Source organism: Cetorhinus maximus, chromosome 5, assembly GCF_964194155.1.
Source record: "Cetorhinus maximus chromosome 5, sCetMax3.hap1.1, whole genome shotgun sequence".
NCBI lineage: Eukaryota > Metazoa > Chordata > Chondrichthyes > Lamniformes > Cetorhinidae > Cetorhinus > Cetorhinus maximus.
The window spans coordinates 174,431,355-174,454,205 of NC_135883.1; the positions used below are offsets into that span (position 1 = coordinate 174,431,355).

The 22,851-nt window shown below is 49.4% G+C and overlaps 1 protein-coding gene across 1 annotated transcript in view; it reads left to right on the forward strand.

Annotated features, from left to right (window-relative positions):
• The window catches only part of LOC144681154 (dynein axonemal heavy chain 6-like), a gene marked incomplete at its 3' end in the record, with an annotated part of 934,896 nt that overhangs the window by 166,259 nt on the left and 745,786 nt on the right, over positions 1-22,851 (forward strand). Inside the window, exon 21 of the mRNA XM_078542881.1 lies at positions 18,314-18,418. Within this exon, the coding sequence (XP_078399007.1) occupies positions 18,314-18,418 (105 nt within the window). The remainder of the gene's footprint in view (positions 1-18,313; positions 18,419-22,851) is intronic.

Genomic DNA, 22,851 nt, shown 5'->3' on the forward strand with positions numbered 1-22,851 from the left:
TGTATCTTCCTCAGTGAAGACAGATACAAAGTAATAATTTAGCTTCTCTGCCATTTCTCTATTCTGCATTATAAATTCTCCTGACTCTGCTTGTAATGGACCCACATTTGTCTTTTTACGTACCGATAGAAGCTTTTACAGTTCGTTGTTATGTTTTTTTGCTAGTTTACATTCATATTTGATTCTATGTAATAATTCTTTAAACACTATCCATTGCCTGTCATATCTTTTGATGTATTTTCCCAATCCACCTCAGCTAATTTGCCCTTCATTCTTCATAATTTCCTTTGTTCAAATTTCACATGCTGGCTTCAGAATGAACTACCTCACTTTAAAACACAATGTAAAATTCTATCATATTATAGTCACTCGTCCCTAAAGTCCCTTTTACAACAAGTCTATTGACTATCCCTTTTTTGTTAGATAGGGCGGAATTTCCCATGCCCGTTGGCATTGGGTGTCCTGGCGGGTGTGAGTGAACAATATGGCGAGAAGGCCAAAAATTGGTTTCATGTCATGAAACCAGTTTGCAATTGCCGCTCTGCCCATCAATGGCAGGCTGCTTTTCCTGCTGCCGGACATTGGGAACTTTATTGTAATACATCTGCATATCATTTTAAGCCCAGCTTGGCCGGAATCATCCCCCCAAGCTGGATCATCTGAGCGAAGGTGTGTTTTACTACAGCATTTATAAGGAGTGCACTTCGCGAGCTGCACTTTGAGGGGAATTCAGAGGTGAGTGCACAGTAATGTTGCGCAGTGCTCGTGAGGGTTGCCTGTTGCGCATCAAGATTGAGGTGCCACGCATTCAGGTGAGGGCACAGGCAAGTCACATTTTCCTGGCTGGCTGACAGTGCGTTGCTGGGGCAAGTGCTGCACTGCGGTTGGGGTGAGTTGGGAGGGGGATAAGTGCTGCACTGCGGTTGGGGTGAGTTGGGAGGGGGATAAGTGCTGCACTGCGGTTGGGGTGAGTTGGGAGGGGGATAAGTGCTGCACTGCGGTTGGGGTGAATTGGGAGGGGGATAAGTGCTGCACTGCGGTTGGGGTGAATTGGGAGGGGGATGAGTGCTGCACTGCGGTTGGGGTGAGTTGGGAGGAGGACAAGGGATGCACTGCGGTTGAGGCGAGTTGGGGGGTACAAGGGATGCACTGCAGTTGATGGTAGTGTGCAAGCCTGTGCGGGGGTAGGAGGGGGGAGGGAAGCAGCCATGCATAAGGGAAACCTTGTATAAAGGGACCGTTCCTCCACAGCTGAGATAGTTCAGGTGCAGACACATAGACATGTTTGGAGTCGGGCCTCTAGCTTATCTGCCCACTCAAGCAATGCAGAGGCCTGAAAGTGCCACCAAATGCTCCAGAGCTTTTCACCCCTTGGGTGCAGACTGCAAACGAATGAGCTTTTTTAGTGGACTGCGGAGCAATTGGATGACTGGGCACATTGTACAATCTCCTTGCGAAAGCTGGCCATGGAGCAATCTATGGTGGAGGCACTTACAGCAGTGTCATCATTCAGGTTTGGACCAGTCTCCCTATGGTTCAAGCTAACAGTGCAGCCTTGCACTGCAGGTTAGGAAAATGCCTACGCCTGAGCTGAGAGCACAGCATGCAGTCCAGTGGACGAAGCTGCTGCCAACCAGTCAGGTGGAGTGAGGCAGAGGAAGGTGGGGTTTCGGGCAGCCAGCTGCGCACTAAACTCTGACCATCCAAGTGGTGGTCAGCACTCTCTGGAATGTGTTAGGGGGCCTTCAGACTTAACCAAGGGAGGTTCTTAGTACACCCAAGCTAATCCACGTGTCTCTCTCTTTCATCCTGCGGGAAGAGTAAATCAGAGACATACAACTATGGTGACCTAGCTGTATGCCTCATGGTTTACAGAGAGCAGAGACAAAGGAGAAGAGAGCAATAGAGGCACCTGGCTTGGCAGAGGAAGCAGCAGAGCTCTCAGGAAGAAGGGGTGGCTGGGGCTCCCGCGCACACTGTTGAAGAGCCATGGCAAGGCATTGCTAATCGGTGCCTAGGGTCCTGGGTCTATAGATCCAGGGTTTATAGACGGCGCTTGTCATTCCTGCAGATGTCCAAGAACTAGTGTCACCAAAGACTGTGCATGTCCAGCGAACTGGTTGGCTGCATCTGCCACCTGCTTCAGGATTTGGCGTCACTGGGACATGGAGGGCACCCACTGCCAGTGGCCGTGAAAGTGACAGTGGTGCTCAATTTTTACGCAAGTAGCTCCTTTCAGGGCTCCACAGGTGACCTCTGTGGGATATCGCAAGCCTCCATGTACAAGCTCATCTATGAGGACACTATAGAAAGCACACAACTTTGTGTATTTTGCCCGGGATCAATAAAGCCAGGATGCAAGAGCCATGGGATTTGCCCAGATCTCAGGTTTCCCACAGGCGCAGGGTGCCAACGACTGGTCTTAGACCTCCGTGGCAACAAGCCGTCAACTGCATCAACCAGAAGGGCTTCCACTTGCTGAATGTTCAGCTGGTGTACGACCACCACAAACGCATCCTGCAGGTCTGTGCACAGTTCCCAGGGAGTGTCCACAACTCCTAAATTCTCAGTTGATGTCAGATCCCTGATGCCTTCCAGGGTCCACAGATACTGCAGGGTTGGATGCTCAGGGACAAGAGCTATTCATAGAGGACGTGGCTAATGAAGCCTGTGCGACAGCCTCAGAGTGCAGCAGAGAGAAGGTACAATGAGGCTCATGCTGTAACTCGCTCTTTGGTGGAGCAAACCATTGGAATATTGAAAATGAGGTTTTGGGTGCCTGGATCAGTCTGGTGGGGCCCTGCAATACAGTCCACAGAGGGTGTCACACATCGTTGTCACCTGCTGCACCCTTCACAACCTGGGAGAGGAGAGAACCTTGCAATGGGGAGAGAAGCTGGCTGAGGAGGAGATGAAGGAGCTGCACGTCTCCTCTGATGAGGAGGATGTCGAAGGAGATGATGGAGATGAGGCCATTGCACTGGTCAGACGAGGCAGGCGTGCTCGGGAGGCCCTCATAGCTGCTAGGTTTGTGGAGGATGATGACGACATGCAGCGGCGACACTCTATAGATCCTCACATAGTTTATGTGAATGTCTGCCTCCTGTCTGGCTGATGGTGCTTCACATGTGCTCTGTGAACAGGTCATCATGGAGATGCAGTGGGGAAACTTTAACTTCTCCTGATCCTATGGCATCATTCATCAACTGAACCCTTCAGGACCACACTGTCACCGGACACAGATGCTGATGAGAAGGGGGGCCAGCCACACCTCAAAGGTGCTGAGAACACACAGAGAGAATGACAGAACTCTGTGCCACCAGCCCAGGACATTCAGGCAGCGATGATAAGCCCCATTGAGGTGGAGGCATGACTGATGTGACCAGTGACAGTGAAGGCACAACATCAGTGTGTTGGGAAGGTTGTACAAAGCACAGATTGAGACACCTGTCTATATCTTGTACAGGGACCAAGGTTTCACATCTGAGCAACACAAACACTGCTCATCAGAATAAGGAGCTATAGGCAGGGAAACATTCTTGGGAGTTTATTAACAATAGTGGACATTTAGTACAAGTGATTAATACCCATGCTGTGCAATTACATCTTCTTCATCTTCCTAACCCTGCCGCTACATGTTGGTGCTTCCCCGACATCCACAGTGGAGGTGGAGGCAGCTTGCTGACTGTTATGCCCTATCTGTAATGACCTTGATGGGAGACCTCTGGAGGGCCGAGACATGGGTGGCCCAGGCCTGCTTTCATGGTCCTGCTGTGTGGCAGTGGCACCCTTCTCGGTCTGTGGAGCTGGAGCTGTTGGGGTCACAGGAAGAGGGCAATCAGGTGGGCTGGATGCTCCTGGGGTCACCTGGATGGATGGCCTGAGGTGTGCACCTGCTGATATTCCTCTCTATGGATGCCAGAGGGCCACAGGCTGGCTCCTTGAAGAGAAGGGGAAGCTGGAGTGAGATCGAGCTGCCCTACACCCCTTGCGCTGACATTGTTGGAGTTCAGCTGCGCAGCAGTGCAGGACCGATGTCCTGGACCAAGATCTCCATGGTGGCTGCCATCCTACCAGTGTTGACTCAGCAGTTTTCTGGTCTCCAGCAGTTCTCCGAGTGCTGGAAACCTAGGAAGTCCCTGCCTCCGCCTGCTGCAGATCAGACAGTGTGATGTGCTCACCAGATTGTGACCCTGAAGCTACCCTAAAGCTTGGTCCTATGGAGGTGTGTGTCTCTGCAATGGTGGAGGGTGTGGGTGAGCGCTGTGATAGGTCTTCAATGAGGTTTTCAGCAGATACCTCTTCTGAGGTATCTTCAGGGCTTGAGTTGAGGACTTGGGTCATGGACTCCCTCAGCTGTTTCCCATATGTGCCTCCAAAAGCAAGGAGAGATAATTACTGCATGGCAGTGGCCTGTGAAACAGGACACATCATTCACAGGATGGTTGTCTGATGGATGTTGCACTGTTGGGCCTTCACTTGGTTGAGCAGCGCTGACCTCACCGTCAGCACAGGAATGGCCCAGATCTTCACTGGTCAGATGGTTGACTCTATTTTCGAAGTCCGTGATGACCTTGATGACCTGGGATTCCTTCACCAGTCTGCGACCTCTCCCTTTTGTTGTGTGCCAGCTTGTCCTGCACAAAGACGGATGGAGAGAGTTGCCTGACAGGCTAGATGATAAGTATGCCTGGCATGTGTGAGTGGTGAATGGTGCCATGGACGGGATGTGGGCAATTAAGGTGTGTGCGAAAGAGTGAATGGTGATCCCTTGAACTGGCAGTGACTGAGGGCCCTGTGGATGTGTGATGGGTTTGTGAGTGTGTGAGTTGAGAGTGATGAGAAGACTGACTTACCCTGGCGGAACGGAGGAGATCATTCATCCCCTTGTGATACTGGGTGGCTGCCCTCTTTTGCAGGGTGTTGGCACTGGCTACCACTGTCACTGCCCCCCAAGCTGGATTGGTGATGTTGCTGCCCATCCTGCGGCCAGAGCGGGGATAGAGTACATTACAGCAGGTCTCCACGGCATCCAAGAGGCTTTCCAGGGACACATCACTGACTTGGGGGGGCTGCAGTCTTCTTGCCTTTCGGGACCATGTCTCCTGTGCAGCAGTCTGAGAGGTGTGCGCACGGTTGCACTTTAAATATGGCGCCCGGTGTGAGGGAGCAGCGAGGTGACGGCGTGGTGGGCAATTCGGAGTCTGCCTACTGGCGTGTTTCCCTGGAATCCATGATTAATGAGCTGGGATTGGGACGGTACGGTGTGAAAAGTCGCCATTGAGACCAACGGGTAAAATGTTCTTTATCCCGCCCGCTGCACTGAGATGGTTCCGCCCAGAATACTAGATCTACAATAGTCTGTTTTTTAGTCAGTTCCTGAACATACTGCTCTAGAAAACCATCCCTAACACACTCCAGAAACCCGTCCTCTACAGCATCAGTGCTCATTAGCTTTACCCAGTCTATATGTAAATTGAAGTTACCCATGATTACTGTATTTCCCATGTTACATGCTTCTCTCATTTCCTGATTAATACCATGCCCCACACTACCACTACTGTCTGGTGGCCCATAAACAATGTTTGCTGCCCCTTGCTGTTTCTTTGCTCCAACCAAATAAATTCCATGTTTTGTTCTTACAATCTGAGATCCTCCCTTGCTAATGTACTGATCCCACCCCTTATTATCAGCACAACACCATCTCCTTTTCCATTTGCCTGTCCATCCTAAATGTCAAATATCCTTGAATATTCAGTTTCCAGTCTAGGTTGCCCTGCAGTCATGTTTCCTTAATGGCAATGAGATCATACCCATTTATCTCTATTGGTGCCTTTAAATCATCTACCTTGTTGAGAATGCTGCATGCTTTCAAGTAGAGTGCTTATAACTCTGTCTTTTGACATTATTCCACATTCTTAGCTTAGTTGATGCTCGGCTTTGTTTCACCTGCCTTCTAATTTCATGTGTTACTTTTCTACCTCCTGTTACCAATTTTACTTCAAAAAAAAAGCAAAAAACTGCAGATGCTGGAAATCCAAAACAAAAACAAAAATACCTGGAAAAACTCAGCAGGTCTGGCAGCATCTGCGGAGAGGAGCACAGTTAACATTTCGAGTCTGAATGACCCTTCAACAAAACTAAGTAAAAATAGAAGAGAGGTGAAATATAAGGTGGTTTAAGGGGGGGTGGGACAAGTAGAGCTGGCTAGAGGGCCAGTGATAGGTGGAGATAACCAAAAGATGTCACAGACAAAAGGCCAAAGAGGTGTTGAAGGTGGTGATATTATCTAAGGAATGTGCTAATTAAGGGTAGAAAGCAGGACAAGCAAGGTACAGATAGCCCTAGTGGGGGTGGGGTGGAGTGAAAGAATCAAAAAAGGCTAAAAGGTAGAGATAAAACAATGGATGGAAATACATTTAAAAATAATGGATGTAGGTGGGAAAAGAAAAATTTATATAAATTATTGTAAAAAAAGGGGGGGATCGGAAAGGGGGTGGGGATGGAGGAGAGAGTTCATGATCTAAAATTGTTGAACTCAATATTCAGTCCGGAAGGCTGTAAAGTGCCTAGTCGGAAGATGAGGTGCTGTTCCTCCAGTTTGCGTTGAGCTTCACTGGAACAATGCAACAAGCCAAGGACGGACATGTGGGCATGAGAGCAGGGTGGAGTGTTGAAATGGCAAGCGACAGGGAGGTCTGGGTAATGCTTGTGGACAGACCGAAGGTGTTCTGCAAAGCGGTCACCCAGTCTGCGTTTGGTCTCTCCAATGTAGAGGAAACTACATTGGGAGCAGCGAATGCAGAAGACTAAATTGAGGGAAGTGCAAGTGAAATGCTGCTTCACTTGAAAGGAGTGTTTGGGCCCTTGGACGGTGAGGAGAGAGGAAGTAAAGGGACAGGTGTTGCACCTTCTGCGGTTGCATGGGAAGGTGCCGTGGGAGGGGGTTGAGGTGTAGGGGGTGATGGAGGAGTGGACCAGGGTGTCCCGGAGGGAACGATCCCTGCAAAATGCCACCCGGGGGGGGGTGAAGGGAAGATGTGTTTGGTGGTGGCATCATGCTGGAGTTGGTGGAAATGGCGGAGGATGATCCTTTGAATGCGGAGGCTGATGGGGTGATACGTGAGGACAAGGGGGACCCTATCATGTTTCTGGGAGGGAGAAGGTGGTGTGAGGGCGGATGCGCGGGAGATGGGCCGGACAGGGTTGAGGGCCCTGTCAACCAGCGTGGGTGGAAAACCTCGGTTAAGGAAGAAGGAGGACATGTCAGAGGAACTGTTTTTGAAAGTGGCATCATCGGAACAGATGTGACAGAGGAAGGGAAGGGAAGTGTCAGAGATGGACCATGTGAAAATGATGGAGGGGTGGAAAATGGAAGCAAAATTAATAAATTTTTCCAGGTCCCGACGAGAGCATGAAGCAGCACCGAAGCAATCATCGATGTACCGGAGAAAGAGTTGTGGGAGGGGGCCTGAGTAGGACTGGAACAAGGAATGTTCCACATACCCCATAAAGAGACAGGCATAGCTGGGGCCCATGCGGGTACCCATAGCCACACCTTTTATTTGGAGGAAGTGAGAGGAGTTAAAGGAGAAATTGTTCAGTGTGAGAACAAGTTCAGCCAGACGGAGGAGAGTAGTGGTGGATGGGATTGCTCGGGCCTCTGTTCGAGGAAGAAGCGGAGAGCCATCAGACCATCCTGGTGGGGGATGGAGGTGTAGAGGATTGGATGTCCATGGTGAAGAGGAGGCGGTTGGGGCCAGGGAACTGGAAATTGTTGATATGATGTAGGGCGTCAGAGGAATCACGGATGTAGGTGGGAAGGGACTGGACAAGGGGAGAGAGAATGGAGTCAAGATAGCAAGAAATGAGTTCCGTGGGGCAGGAACAGGTTGACACGATCGGTCTGCCGGGGCAGTCCTGTTTGTGGATTTTGGGTAGGAGGTAGAAGTGGGCCGTCCGAGGTTGGGAGACTATCAGGTTGGAAGCTGTGGAAGGAAGATCTCCAGAGGAGATGAGGTCAGTAACAGTCCTGGAAACAATGGCTTGATGTTCAGTGGTGGGGTCATGGTCCGGGGGAGGTAGGAGGAAGTGTCTGCGAGTTGATGCTCAGCCTCTGCGAGGTAGAGGTCAGTGCGCCAGACAACAACAGCACCGCCCTTGTCAGCAGGTTTGATGACAAAGTCAGGGTTGGACCTGAGAGAATGGAGTGCAGCAAGTTCAGAGAGAGACAGGTTAGAGTGGGTGAGAGGAGCAGAGAAATTGAGACGACTAATGTCACGCCGACAGTTCTCAATGAAAAGATCAAGAGAAGGTAAGAATCCAGAGGGAGGGGTCCTGGTGGAGGGAGAATATTGGAGGTGGGTAAAAGGATCCGTTGAACGGGGAGTGGACTCCTGCCCAAAGAAGTGAGTAGGGAGACGAAGGCGGCGGAAGAAGAGTTCAACATCGTGCTGAGCCTGAAATTCATTGAGATGAGGGCATAAGGGTATGAAACTAAGTCCTTTGCTGAGCTTATATTTCACCTCTCTTCTATTTTTACTTAGTTCTGTTGAAGGGTCATTCGGACTCGAAACGTTAACTATGCTCCTCTCCACAGATGCTGCCAGACCTGCTGAGTTTTTCCAGGTATTTTTGTTTTTGTTACCAATTTTACTTCCTTCCATTTGAGCTACCCTTCAGGTTCTCATCCCCCTGACAAGCTAGTTTAAACCCTCCACAACAGCGTTAGCAAATCTCCTTGCAAGAAATTAGTCCCGGTGCTGTATAAGGTGTAACCCGTCCATTCACTGAAAGCAAGCAAGCAGTTAAGAAGGCAAATGGTATGTTGTCTTCATTGAGAGAGGACTTGAGTACAGGAGCAAGGATGTCTTACTGCAGCTATTCAGGGCCTTGGTAAGACCACATCTGGAGTATTGTGTGCAGTTTTGGTCTCCTTACCTAAGAAAGGATATACATGCCCTAGAGGGAGTATAGAGAAGGTTCACCAGGCTGATTCCTGGGATGGCATGATTGTCGTATGAGGAGAGATTGGGTTGACTAGGCCTGTATTCACTGGAGTTTAGAAGAATGAGAGGGGATCTCATTGAAACATATAAAACTCTGACAGGGATGGACAGACTGGATGCAGGGATGATATTTCCTCTGGCTGGGGGACCTAGAACAAGGGGTCACAGACTCAGGATACAGGATAGACCATTTAGTACTGAGATGAGGAGAAACGTCTTCACTCAGAGGGTGGTGAACCGTGAACCTGTGGCATTCTCTACCACAGAAGGCTGTGGAGGCCAAGTCACTGAATATACTTAAGAAGGAAGTAGATTTCTAACTCTAAAGGAGTCGAGGGATATGGGGAGAGAGCGGGAGTATGGCGTTGAGATAGAGGATCAGCCATGATCATATTGAATGGCAGAGCAGGCTTGAAGGGCTGAATGACCTACTCCTGCTCCTATTTTCTATGTTTCGGCCCCACCTGCCCCAGAATCGGTCCCAATGCCTCTAAAATCTAATGCCCTCCCTCCTACACCAATACTCCAGCCAGGGGTTCAATCCTCCTATTCCTATGCTCACTAGCATATGGCACTGGGAGTAATCCTGAGATTATTGTTCTTGATGCCCTGCTTTTTAATTTCCTTCCTAACTCTCTAAAATCTGCCTTCAGGACCTCTTCCCTCTTCCTACCTATGTCATTTGTATCAATATGGACCATGACCTCTGACCGTTCATCCTCCCACAGAAGGTTGCCCTGCAGATGCTCCGTAACATCCTTGGTACCAGGGAGGCAACACACTATCCTGGAGTCATGTTTACCGCTGCAGAAATGCCTGCCCATTCCCCTGACTATGGAATCCCCATCACCATTGCACTTCCACACTTCTTCCTCTCCTCCTGTGCAGCTGAGTCACCCGTGGTGCCACGGAATTGGTTTCGCCTTCACCCCTCTGAGAAACCACCACGCTCACTAGTATCCAAAATGGAAAACCGATTAGCAAACAAGATTGACTCAGGGGACCCCTGCACTACTTGCCTGGTTCTCTTAGACTGCTTGGCAGTCACCCAGTCCCTCTCTGCCTGTGCACTCCTAACCTGTGATGTGATCAGCTCCCTAAATGTGCTCTCCATGTAATTCTCTGCCTCGTGATTCCACCTCCCCTTCGAACTCTGGAACCCATGGTTCAAGCTTGTGTAGCTGGTGATGCTTCCTGCAGATGTGGTTGTCTAGGACACATGGTGTGTCCATGACTTCCCACATACCTCAGGATGTTCATTCCACTGGGCCGAGCTGACCTGCCATACTGTAACTTTAAAAACTATTTGTTACAGTTGGAATAAGTAGAATATCTTACCAGTTACTCACCAATCAGCGTATTCCCCTGAACCAAAGTAAGAGCCAGCTGCTGGAGGCTGTAAAAAAGGAAAAAAAAAAAGAGGCATCTCTTTCTCCTCTTCACTGAACCCCTCACTCGCCAAACTCCCACTCTCCACTCTATGCACCCAGAGTCGCACTCCACTGCAGTACCAATCAGAGTACAGTTGCCATCCAATCAACATTCTCTTCTCATGAAGTATAATTGTTGTTCCCTTTACATTTGGTATTCTTGTGAATTATCCTGATGGGTGCAAGACAGAAAGTTTTGACAACAAATAATTTTTTTCAGCAATACTCAAAATATGAATTCTTCTGTCTCCATCTGTAATGGATCCCCATTTGTCCTTGCTAATCTTTCATTCGTATTCTCTTTTCCCTTTCATCAGTTTCTTGGTCCTCCTTTGCTGGATTCTAAATTGCCCCTAATCCCCAGGTTTACAACTTCTTTTTGGCATCCTTATAAGCCACTTCCTTTGATCTAATGTAATCTTTAACTTCTTTTGTTAACCATGGTTGATTCACCTCGCCGTTTAGGTTTTTGGTCACTGTTTCCTAAAGGCTCCTTTGCAGCAAGGTTGTTAATTAGTCTTTTCTCATTACATAATACTAAATCTAAAATAGCCCGATTGCTAGTTGGTTCTTAGACATATTGCTTCAGAAACCTATCTTGTACACGCTCCAGGAATTCAGCCTCCACAGCATTAGTGCTAGTTGGGGTTATCCAGTCTATATGTAAATTAAAGTCACCCATTATTACTGTTTGCCTCTGTTACATGCATCCTGATTTATACCATGCCCAACATTACTGCTACAGTTTGATGGCCTATAAACAACTCTCGCCAATGTTTGCTGCCCCTTGCTGTCTTTTAGCTCCGCCCAAACTGATTCTAGTTGATCCTTCAATTGAAGATCCTCCCTCAATGTATTGATCTTTTTGCCCATCCTTCCTAAATGGTGAATATCCTTGGATACTCAGTTCCCAGTTTTGGTCACCCTGTAACCATGTTTCTATAATGGCAATTTACCTCTATTTGTGCCTTCAGATCATCTACCTTGTAGTGAATGCTGCATGCATCCAGATAGAGTGCTCTTAAATTTGTCTTTTTAACATTATTTCACATTATGATCCTATTTGATGCCTGCCTTCACTTCGTCTGCCTTCTAATTTTGCTTACTACTTTTCTGCTTCCTGTCACCAGTTTTGCTTCCCTCCAGTCTGAGGTCCCTCTCAGGTTCCCAACCTCCTGCTAATCTAGTTTAAACTCTCCCCAACAGCACTAGCAACTCTCCCTGCCAGGCTGTTAGTCCCTGTCCTGCTAAGGTGTCTATCTTGTACAGGTCCCACCTGCCTCAGAACCAGTCCAAATGGCTCAGAAATGTGATGCCCTCCCTCCAAACCATGTGTTCAATCGCTCAGTTCTTCTATTCCTATGCACACTAGCAAATGGCACTGGGAGTAATCCTGAGATTACTGCTTTTGAAGTCCTACTTTTTAATTTTCCCCCCAATTTCCTAAAATCTGCTCTCAGAATCACAGAATCACAGAATTGTTATGATGCAGAAGGAGGCCTTTTGGCCCATCGTTTCTGCACTGGCGCTCCAAATAAGCATTATGACTTAGTGCCATTCTCCTGTCTTTTCCACGTAACCCTGTGCATTGTTTCTACTTAAATAATCATCTAATGCCCTCTTGAATGTCTCGATTGAACCTGCCTCCACCACACTTCCAGGCAATGCATTCCAGACCCAAACCACTTGCTGCATGAAAAAGGCTTCCTCACACCATATTTGCTTCTTTTGAAAATCACTTTAAATCCGTGCCCTCTCGTTCTCAATCCTTTTACGAGCGGAAACACTTTCTCTCTATCGACTCTATCCGGCCCCCTCATGATTCTGAACACCTCTATCAAATTTCCTCTTAGCTTGCTCCTCTCCAAGGAGAACAGTCCCAACCTCTCCAATCTATCTTTGGAACTCAAGTTTCTCATCCCTGGAACCCTTCTTGTAAACCTGTCCTGCACTCTCTCCAATGCGTTCACATCCTTCCTATAGTGTGGTGCCCAGAACTGTACATAATACTCCAGCTGAGGCCTAACTAGTGTCTTATATGAGCTCATCATAACCTTGTTCTTGCACTCTATGCCCCTATTAATAAAGCCCAGGATATTATATGCTTTAATAACTGCTCTCTCCACCTGTCCTGCTACCTTCAATGATCGATGCACATGTGGTTCCGCTATTTAAGAAGGGTTGTAGAGAGAAGCCACGGAACTACAGGCCAGTGAGTCTCATGTCAGTGGTCAGGAAACTATTGGAGAAAATTCTGAAGGAGAGAATCTATCTCTACTTGGAGAGGCAAGGTTTGATCAGGGATAGTCAGCATGGCTTTGTCAGAGGGAGGTCATGCCTAGCAAAGTTGATTGAATTTTTTGAGGAGGTGACCAGGTGTGTAGATGAGAGTAATGCAGTTGGTGTAGTTTATATGGATTTCAGCAAAGCCTTTGACAAGGTCCCACATGGGAGACTTATAAAGAAGGCAAATGCACATGGGATACAGGGCAATTTGATAAGATGGATTCAAAACTGGCTTAGTTGTAGGAGACAGAGGGTGATGACAGAAGGATGCTTTGGTGACTGGAAGCCAGTGTCCAGTGGCATACCACAGGGATCTGTGCTGGGTCCCCTGTTATTTGTTATTTATATAAACGACATAGATGACTATGTGGGGGATAGGATTAGTAAGTTTGCGGATGACACAAAGATTGGCCAGGTGGTTAATAGTGAAGTTGAGTGTCTTGAGCTACAGGAAGATATAGACGGGATGGTCAAATGGGCAGATAAGTGGCAGATGGAATTTAACTCTGAAAAGTGTGAGGTGATACACTTTGGAAGGAGTAATTTGACAAGGAAATATTCAATGAATGGCATGACACTAGGAAGTTCTGAGGAACAAAGGGGCCTTGGTGTCTGTGTCCATAGATCTCTGAAGGCGGAGGGGCATGTTATTGGGGCGGTGAAAAAGGCATATGGGACTCTTGCCTTTATCAATCGAGGCATAGATTACAAAAGTGGGGAGGTCATGTTGGAGTTGTATAGAACCTTGGTGAGGCCACAGCTGGAGTACTGTGTGCGGTTCTGGTCGCCACATTATAGGAAGGATGTGATTGCACTGGAGGGGTGCAGAGGAGATTCACCAGGATGTTGCCTGGGATGAAACATTTTAAGTTATGAAGAGAGGTTGGATAGACTTGGGTTGTTTTCGTTGGAGCAGAGAAGACTGAGGGGCGACCTGATCGAGGTGTACAAGAATATGAGGGGCATGGACAGGGTGGATAGGGAGCAGCTGTTCCCCTTAGTTGAAGGGTCAGTCACAAGGGGACATAAGTTCAAGGTGAGGGGCAGGAGGTTTAGGGGGGAATGTGAGGAAAAACTTTTTTACCCAGATGGTGGTGACGGTCTGGAATGCACTGCCTGGGAGGGTGGTGGAGGCAGGCTGCTTCACATCCTTTAAAAAATACCAGGATGAGCACTTGGCACGTTATTAACATTCAAGGCTATGGGCCAAGTGCTGGTAAATCGGATTAGGTAGGTAGGTCGGGTGCTTCTCACGTGTCAGTGCAGACTTGATGGGCCGAAGGTCCTCTTCTGCACTGTGTGATTCTGTGATTCACATATACACCCAGGTCCCTCTGCTCCTGCACACCATTAAGAGTTGTATCCCTTACTTTATATTTATATGCTTTATATATATCTCCATGTTCTTCCTACAAAAATGCGTCAGCCCTCGCCCTACCTATGTTGTTTGTAGTCATGGTGTGTCCATGACTTCCCACATTAAACAGGATGCACTTCCCACTTGGCTGAGCTGCCCTGTCATACCTTAACTTTGAAAAGCTATTTATTATAAGTAGAATAGCTTACTGCTTACTCACTAGTCAGCTTCTTCCCTGCGCTGAAGTTAGAACTAAATACTGTAGGCTGAAAAATGTAGATCTCGGTGCTATTGACTACCTCAGGGTCCTCTGTTCACCCACGCCATTTAAGGCTCAACCATATTGGAGTGGGTCTAGAGTTACATGTAGGCCATACTCAGGAAGGATGGCAGATTTCCTCCATTAGTCCTCACGGACTTTGAAAACAGCCAACCAGCTGGCCGGCGAGGACATTGCACTTTCTGATCCACAGCAGGTGGCAGCAGGGATTTTCCAGGTCCCAGGCACTCAGAGGATTGCTGGACGCCAGACATTTGCTGAATCAGATGACGAGCCTCTGGACTCGGTCATGTCACCGTTGCTGGAGCTGCAAAGGCAAGCTAGGGAACAACAGGAAGGCATGTCTGCTGCACTCCTCAGATTACAAGACATGACGGAGGATTCCGTCCACCTTCAGGCTGAGGTAATAGCACCGGCATGCCAATGCACTGAGGTCAACACTGGTGGCCGTCACTCCTGCACTGCTGCTTGAGCTGAAGTCCATCGCCAACGCCATAATTGGCCTCCAACAGTGTGTATGCGAGAGGGTTGCTGGGCAGCTCAATCTCACTCCAGCTACCCCTTGACTTCAAGGATTCAGCCAGGGGCCCTCGGGTGCCCATAGGGAGCAGGATCTGCAGTCTAGCCCTCGGGGCCATCCACCCAGGTGACTCCAAGAGTGTCCAGTCCATCCGAAACCCCTCTTCCTGTGACCTCAGCAACTCCAGCTCCAGAGGCTGAGGAGGGTGCCACCACCACACAGCAGGACCCCGAAAGTAGGCCGGTGCCCTCCAGGTCTCAGCCCTCCAGAGGGCTCATCACAGAAAGGGCATAGAAGTCAGCAGGCTGCCTCCACCTCCGCTGTGGACGTCCGACAGAAGTAGTGGCAGGGTTAGGAAGGTTAAGAAGATGTAGTTGCACAACCTGGACACAGGAATTAATCACTTCTACAGCATGTTCACTATTCTAAATAAACTCCCAAGAATGTCTCCCTGCCTATAGCTCCTTGTTCTGATGAGCAGTGTTTGTGTCGCTCAGATGTGAAACTTTTCTGCACAAGATAAAGGCAGGTACTCAACCCAGGGCGTCTTCCCTGTGCTTTTTGCAGCCTTTGTGCCAGAATGTCATAAGCAGGCAGGCGTCACCGAGTTCCATCATTCCCTCTGTGTGCTCTTAGCACCTTGAAGGTGGAGCTGGCCACCAACTCTTCAGCATCTGTGACCAGTGACGCTGTTCTCCTGAAGGCGGACAAAGGATCAGGTGCTTTTAAAGTTTCATGGCTGCATCTCCATGATATAATCTTGATCACAGAGCGCAAGTGCACTGCCATAAGCCAGACTGGAGTCAAATGTTCATAGATGCAACGTGAGGATCTATGGTGCCTCCTCACTGCTTGTCGTTATCATCCTCCTCAAATCTAGTAGCTTTGAGGGCCTCCCAAGCATACCTGCCTCATCTGGGCAGTGCGAGGGTCTCATCCCCGTCATCATCGCCTCCGTGGACCTCATCACCCTCATCACCATCAACGTCCTACTTATTGGAGGAGACCTCCAGCTCCCGCATCTCCTCATCAGCCAATTCTTAGAACCATAATTGAACCCCATATAGGAACTTATTGCAGTGCCAGGTTGTAAAGGGCACAGCAGGTGATGACAATGCGTAACACCCTTTGTGAACTATATTGCAGGGCTCCACCAGACTGGTCCTGGCACCGGAACCTCATTTTCAGCATCCCAATGGTTTGCTCCACCAAGTTACAAGTTGCAGCATAAGCTTCGGTATACCTTCACTCTGCTGCAGTCTGAGGCTGCTGCACAGGTGTCATTAGCCATGTCCTCTGCAGGTAGTCCTAGTACCCTAGGAGCCAACCCTGCTGCCTCTGTGGACCCTGAAAGATATCAGGGATCTGTGACCGATTGAGAATGTAGGGATCGTGGACACTGCCTGGAAACCGTGCGCAGACCTTCAGGATGCATTTCTGGTGTTCGCACACCAGCTGCACATTCAGCAAATGGAAGCTCTTGTGGTGGACATGGTTGACCCCTTGTTGTGACAGAGATCTGAGCACCATGTGATTGCAGTCGATAGCACCCTGCACCTGTGAGAAACCCAAGATCTGGGCAAATCCAATCGCTCTTGCATCCTGGTTCTCTTGGTCCCGGTGAAGTGCCCTCGTGAAGATGGCATCAGTGGCCTCATGGATGTATTTGTTGGTGGGGGCTTGTGATTCCCCACAGAGGTCACCAGTGGGGCCTTGAATGGAGCCAGTGGAGTAAAAATTGAGTATCATGGTCACTTTCATGGCCACTGGCAGTGGATGCCCTCCATGACCCTGTGGTATGAAATCCTGCAGTAGCTGGCAGATGTTATGGAACAATTCCCTAGACATGCAACACTGGTTGTCGGCCATCTGCCGAAATGAAAGAAGGTGTCTATAGACCCTGGGTCTAGGTAGACGTTGACCAATGACAGCTCAATGTGGCTCTTCAGTGGTGTGTGCGGGAGCCCCAGCCGCCCCTTCTTCCTGAGGGTGCTGCTCCTCCCTCTGCACAGCCAGGTGCCTCCATCACTCTCTTCTCCATCGTCTCTGCTCTCTGCACGCCATGAGGCATATAGCTGGTTCACCAGGCTCCATGTTCCTGATGTATTCTTCCTGTAGGATGAAAGAGGAAGACATGTGGTTAGCTTGGGTACACTAAGAACCTCTCTTGGTTATGTCTGAGGGGCACTTTCACGCACCCCATAGAGTGCTGGCCACCACTTGGATGGCCAGAGTTTACTGTGCTGCTGGCTGCTCTAAACCCCACCCACCTCTGCCCCACTCTACCTGACAGGAGCTGCAGCCTTGCCCACTGGACTGCATGCTGTGCTCTCAGCTCAGGCACTGGCATTCTCCTAACCTGCACTGCAAGGCTGGTCTGTTAGCTTGAGCCATTGGGGAGAATGGTCCAGACTGGGATGATGACATTGCAAGGGGATGTGAGCGCCTCCACCAGTGACTGCTCCACAGCCAGCTTTAGCAAGGAGACTGTACAATGTGCCCAGTTGTCCAACTATCCTGCAGTCCACTAAAATGCTCATTAGTTTGCAGTCTGTGCCCAAGAGGTGAAACACTGTGGAGCACTTGGCGGTACTTTCGTGCTTGCTTGAGTAGGCGGATAAGCTAGAGGCCCGATTCCACACATGTCAATGTGGCTGCACCTGAACTATCTCAGCAGTGGAGGAATGGTCCCTTTATACAAGGCTTCCATAATGTGTGGCCCCTTCCCTCCCCCGACCCTGCATCTGCTTGTGCACTACCTTCAACCGCAGGGCAGCTGTTATTCCACCCCCAAGTCACCTCAACCGCAGGGCAGCCCTTGCCCCACCCCTAAGTCACTTCAACCGCAGGGCAGCCCTTGCCCCAGCCCCCAATGTGCCCCAACCTTGAAGTCCAACAGGCAACCCAGGCGAGTACTGCGCAACGTTACTGTGCACTCACCTCCAAGTTCCCTTCAGAGTGGTGAGTGGACGATCCAGCAGGGGGGGGATGATTCTGACAGGCTGGCCTTATAATGATATGGAGATGTACTACAATGAGGCCTGCCATTGACTGGCTGAGCAGACGATCGCAAACTGGTTTCACAACATCTTGAAACCAATTTCTGGCCTATTCACCATGTTGTCTGCTCACGCCATGAGCACACCCGATGCCAGCAGGCACCAAAAATTCCACCCAGGGTCAACAGTAACTTTCAAAAGAGAATTGAATAAATGTTTGGCAGGGCTATGGGGAAAGAGCAGTGGGAGTGGGATTAATTAATGAGCTCTTTCAAAGAGCCGGCCCAGGCATAATGAGCAAAAAGGCCTCCTAGTATGCTGTATCATTCTATGATTCTGTCGGGTTCATTGCTGTGAATGTTCATGTTTAAATAAACTAAATGAAACTGTTACAGATTGTGAACAAAACTGATCTGCTGTTGTTGCCCTGCAGGATTACTTGGAAGCCAAGCGGATCGCCTTCCCACGTTTTTATTTCCTCAGCAACAATGAGCTGCTGGATATCCTGGCTCAAAGCAAAAACCCTGGTGCTATACGGGTGAGAAGAACCAAACCTGAGGCTATAAGGCTTCAATTATGAAGGACTGATTGCACTTCTGTTCCTTTGTGAACAGAAGATTAAGGGTTAACTAATCGGGTGTTAAAGATGATTGAAAGAGTTAATAGGTAGATAGAAACTATTTCCTCTGGTTTGGAATCCAGAGCAAAGAGGTATAATCTTAAAATTAGAGCGAGACTGGTCAGAGGTAACATCAGGAAACACAAAGAGACAATTGAAAAATTTAAAAGCTCAGAACAATAGATTTTTGTTAGTTTTGTTATTTAAGGGTTATGGAGCCAAGGCAGGTAAATGGACTTAAGATACAGATTAGCCATAATTTAATTGAATGACAGAGCAGGCACGTGAGGATGAATGGCTTCCTCCTGTTCCTATTACTCCCTGGATATTCATTGCATCAAAAAATCCAGTTATCATGTACGAACATACGAAGAAGGAGCAGGAGTAGGCCATTTGGCCCCTCGAGCTTGCTCCGCCATTTAATATATCATGGCTGACCTGATAGTAACCTCAAATCTGCATCCCGCCTACCCCTGATAGCCTATCACTCCTTTGCTTACCAAGAATCTATCTACCTCTGCTATCTCATATACAAAGGGTCCGCTTCCACTGCCTTTTCAGGAAGAGAATGTCAAAATAATCACAGCCCCTTGGGAGAAAGAATTTCGCCTCATCTCCGTTTTAAATGGGCGACCCCTTATTTTTAATTAGTGACCTCATGTTCTCGATTCTCCCACAAAAGGAAACATCCTCTCCACATCCACCCTCTCAAGACCCCTCAGGACTTTAAAGGCCTTAATCAAGTCGCTGCTTACTCTTCTAAACTCCAGTGGATACAAGCCTAGTTTGTCCAACCTTTCCTCATAAGACAACCTGTCCATTCCAGGTATTAGTTTGGTAAACCTTCTCTGCACTACTTCTAATGCATTTACATCCTTCCTTAAATAAGGTGACCAATACTGTACACAGTATTCCAGATGTGATCTCACTAATGCTCTGTATAACTGCAGTATAGACTTCCTACTTTTGTATTCAATTCCCCTCGTAATAAAAGATAACATCCTATTAGCTTTCCTACTTACTTGCTGTACCTGCATACTACCCTTTTGCGATTCATGCACTAGGACACCCAGATCCCTCTGAATCCCAGGGCTGCTCTGGTTCTTTTGTCAGTTATCATAAATAAAGCTGGTATATATGAAGGACCAATAACTGTTTCAGAATATAGATTTTATAAGTACTGTCCAACCATTCAGCTAATTGAATTCAAAAGCATCTGGGAAATAAATATAACTTGCCAGAAACCAGGTTGGTGAGACTACGGGTGGAATTTTCTCAGAATTGCACTAAGTGCGGTAGTGGGTGGGTAAAATGGAGTCCTACCCGGCAATGAAAATGGCGGGTTTTCACCCCGTATTTTCCCGAGCCCGCCTCATTATACATTCACTCCCGTGAAACACACCATTTCCGTGGTGGGCGGGCTCTCATTTGCCCGCTCGCCATCACCCGTGTTGCATCACACCAGCCGCCATCTTTAAAAGGCAGCCACCAGCAAAGCGCTCATCACCACCAGCTCACCGCCGCTGCCTGGGAGACATGGCCAGCAAAGGCAAAAAGACTGCAGGTCCCCCTGCTTCAACGACAGGTTCCTCGAGCGACTGCTGGAGGCCCACCAGGATGTGCACTACCCCCGCTCTGGCTGCAGGATGGGTAGCAATGTCACCAACCCGGCTCGGGAGGAGGTGGCAGCGGTGGTCAGTGCGAACACCCTGCAGAGGAGGACAGCCACCCAGTGCCGCAAAAGGATAAATGGTCTCCTCCGTTCCACCAGGGTAAGTCACTCTTTTCATCACTCCCAACTCACACACTCTCAAACCCATCAGAGACCCACAGTGCCCTCACTCACTGCCAGTGCAAGGGACATCACCATTCACTCTTTCACACACACCGTCATTGACCTCATCCCATCCATGGGACCACTCACCACCCAGACAGGCCAGGCATACTTATCATCTGTCCTGGCAGGAGTCCTGATACACTCTCCCCATCTCTATCCATGCAGGACAAACTGGCTCACAACAGGAGGGAAAGGTCACAGACAGGTGGAGGATGCTGGGATTTAAAGTTCTCACAGAATTCGAAAACAGCCACCCGGCTGGCCAGCGATGATCTGAATCGGTCCTGAGCTGATGGTGAGGTTGGCGCTGCTCTACCAAGTGAGGATCAGCAGTGCAACATCCATCAGACAACCATGCCTTGAGTGTTGTGTCCTATTTCACAGGCCACTGCCATGCACTAATTATCTCTCCTTGCTTTCACAGACACATCTGGGAAGTAGCTGACTGAGTCCACGACCCAGAGCTTCCAAGCAATCTGAAGGCACCCTCCCTGAAGTCCCGTCACAGCGCTCACCCACACCCTCCACCAGTGCAAAGGCGCACACCTCGGTGGGACCTAGTTTTAGAATAGCCTCGGGATCTCAATCTGGTGAGCACATCGCACTTTCTGACCCACAGCAGGCGGAGGCAGAGACTTCCCAGGTCCCCGGCGCTATGAGGACTGCTGGAGGCCAGAACGTTGCTGAGTCCGAGTCAGATGATGAGCCTCTGGACTCGGTCATGTCACAGTTGCTGGAGCTGCAAAGGCAAGCTAGGGAGCAACAGGAAGAGATGTCCGCTGCACTCCTCAGATTGCAAGGCATGATGGGGGATTCCGTCTGTCTTCAGTCTGAGGTGATAGCGCTGGCATGTTAATGCACCGAGGTCAACATTGGAAGGATGGCGGCCGCCATGGAGACCTTGGTCCAGGACATCATTCCTGCATTGCTGCACGGGCTTAACTCCATCGTTGATGCCATAGTTGGCCTCCAGCAGTCTGTACGTGAGAGGGATGCTGGGCAGCTTGATCTCACTCCAGCTACCCCTTGTCCTCAAGGAGTCAGCCAAGGGCCCTTGGGTACCCATAGGAGGGAGGATCAGCAGGTGCAAGCTCTGGGGCCATCCACCCAGGTGATTCTGGGAGTGACCGGCCCATCTGACTCCCCTCTTCCTGTGACCTCTGCAGATCCAGCTTCACAGGCTGGGGAGGGTGCCACTGCCACACAGCAGGACCCTGAAAGCAGGTCGGGGCTCTCCAAGTCTCGGCCCTCCAAAGAACACCCGCCACAGTCATCACAACCAGGGCGTCACAGTCAGCAGACTGCCTCCACCTCCGCTGTGGATGAGTGGGAATCACCAAGATGTAATGGCAGGGTTAGTACAGTTAAGGAGAATTAGCTGCACAGCCTGGGCACGGGTGTTAATCATTTGTACATAATGTTCACTATTGTCAATAAACTCCCAAAAACGTCTCCCTGCCTATGGCTCCTTGTTCTGATGAGCAGTGTTCTTGTCACTCTGATGTGAAACCTTTCTGCACAAGATAAATGGCAGGTGTCTCAATCCAGGGCCTCTTCCCTGTGCTCTGTGCAGCCATCAGACCACAGTGATGGTCCAGCCTCACACTCCCTGGAAACATTAATGATGCCTGCACCTCGGCAGTGCTGGTCATTGCTGCCAGAATGTAGTGGGCAGGCACCACAGAGTTCTCTTATTCTCTCTGTGTACTCTCAGCACCTTTAAGGTGGGGCTGGCCCCCATCACACCAGCATCTGTGACCAGTGATGCTGTGCACCAGCTCCTGAAGGATTGAGGTGCTGAAGGCGGACACAGCATCAGATGCGTCTAAAGTTTCATGGCTGCGTCTCTGAGATGGCCCTGATCATGGAGCGTAAGCGAGCTGCCCTCAGCCAGACAGGAGTCAGACATTCTCAGAGGCAATGTGAAGATCTTTGGAGTGTCCTCACTGCATGTTGTCATCATCCTCCTGCGATTAAGTGACCATTAGGGCCTCCACTGCATCTCCATGACAGGAGCATTCTCACAGAGGGTATTGAAGCTGAGATAAGCCAGACTGGAGTCAAGTGTTCACATCTGTGATGTGAGGATCTATGGGGACACCTCACTGCATGTCGTCATCATCCTGCACAAATCTGGCAGCTATGAGGGCCTCCCAAGTGCACCTGCCTCATCTAGACAGTGTGAGAGCCTCATCCCCATCGCCGTAACCACTGAGGACTACCTCACCCTCATCCCCGTCAGCATCCTCATCGGAGGAGTCGTGCAGCTCCTCCATCTCCCCGTTGCAGCGCCAGGCTGTAAAGGGTGCAGCAGACGACGACGATGCATGACACCCTCTGTAGACTGTATTGCAGGGCTCCACCAGACCGATCTGGCACCTTCAGCATCCTGATCGCCTGCTCCACCAAGTTGCAAGCTGCTGCATGAGCCTCATTATAGCATCAATCTGCTGCAGTCTGAGGCTGCTGCACAGGTGTCATCAGCCACAGCCTCTACGGGTAGCCCTTGTCCCCA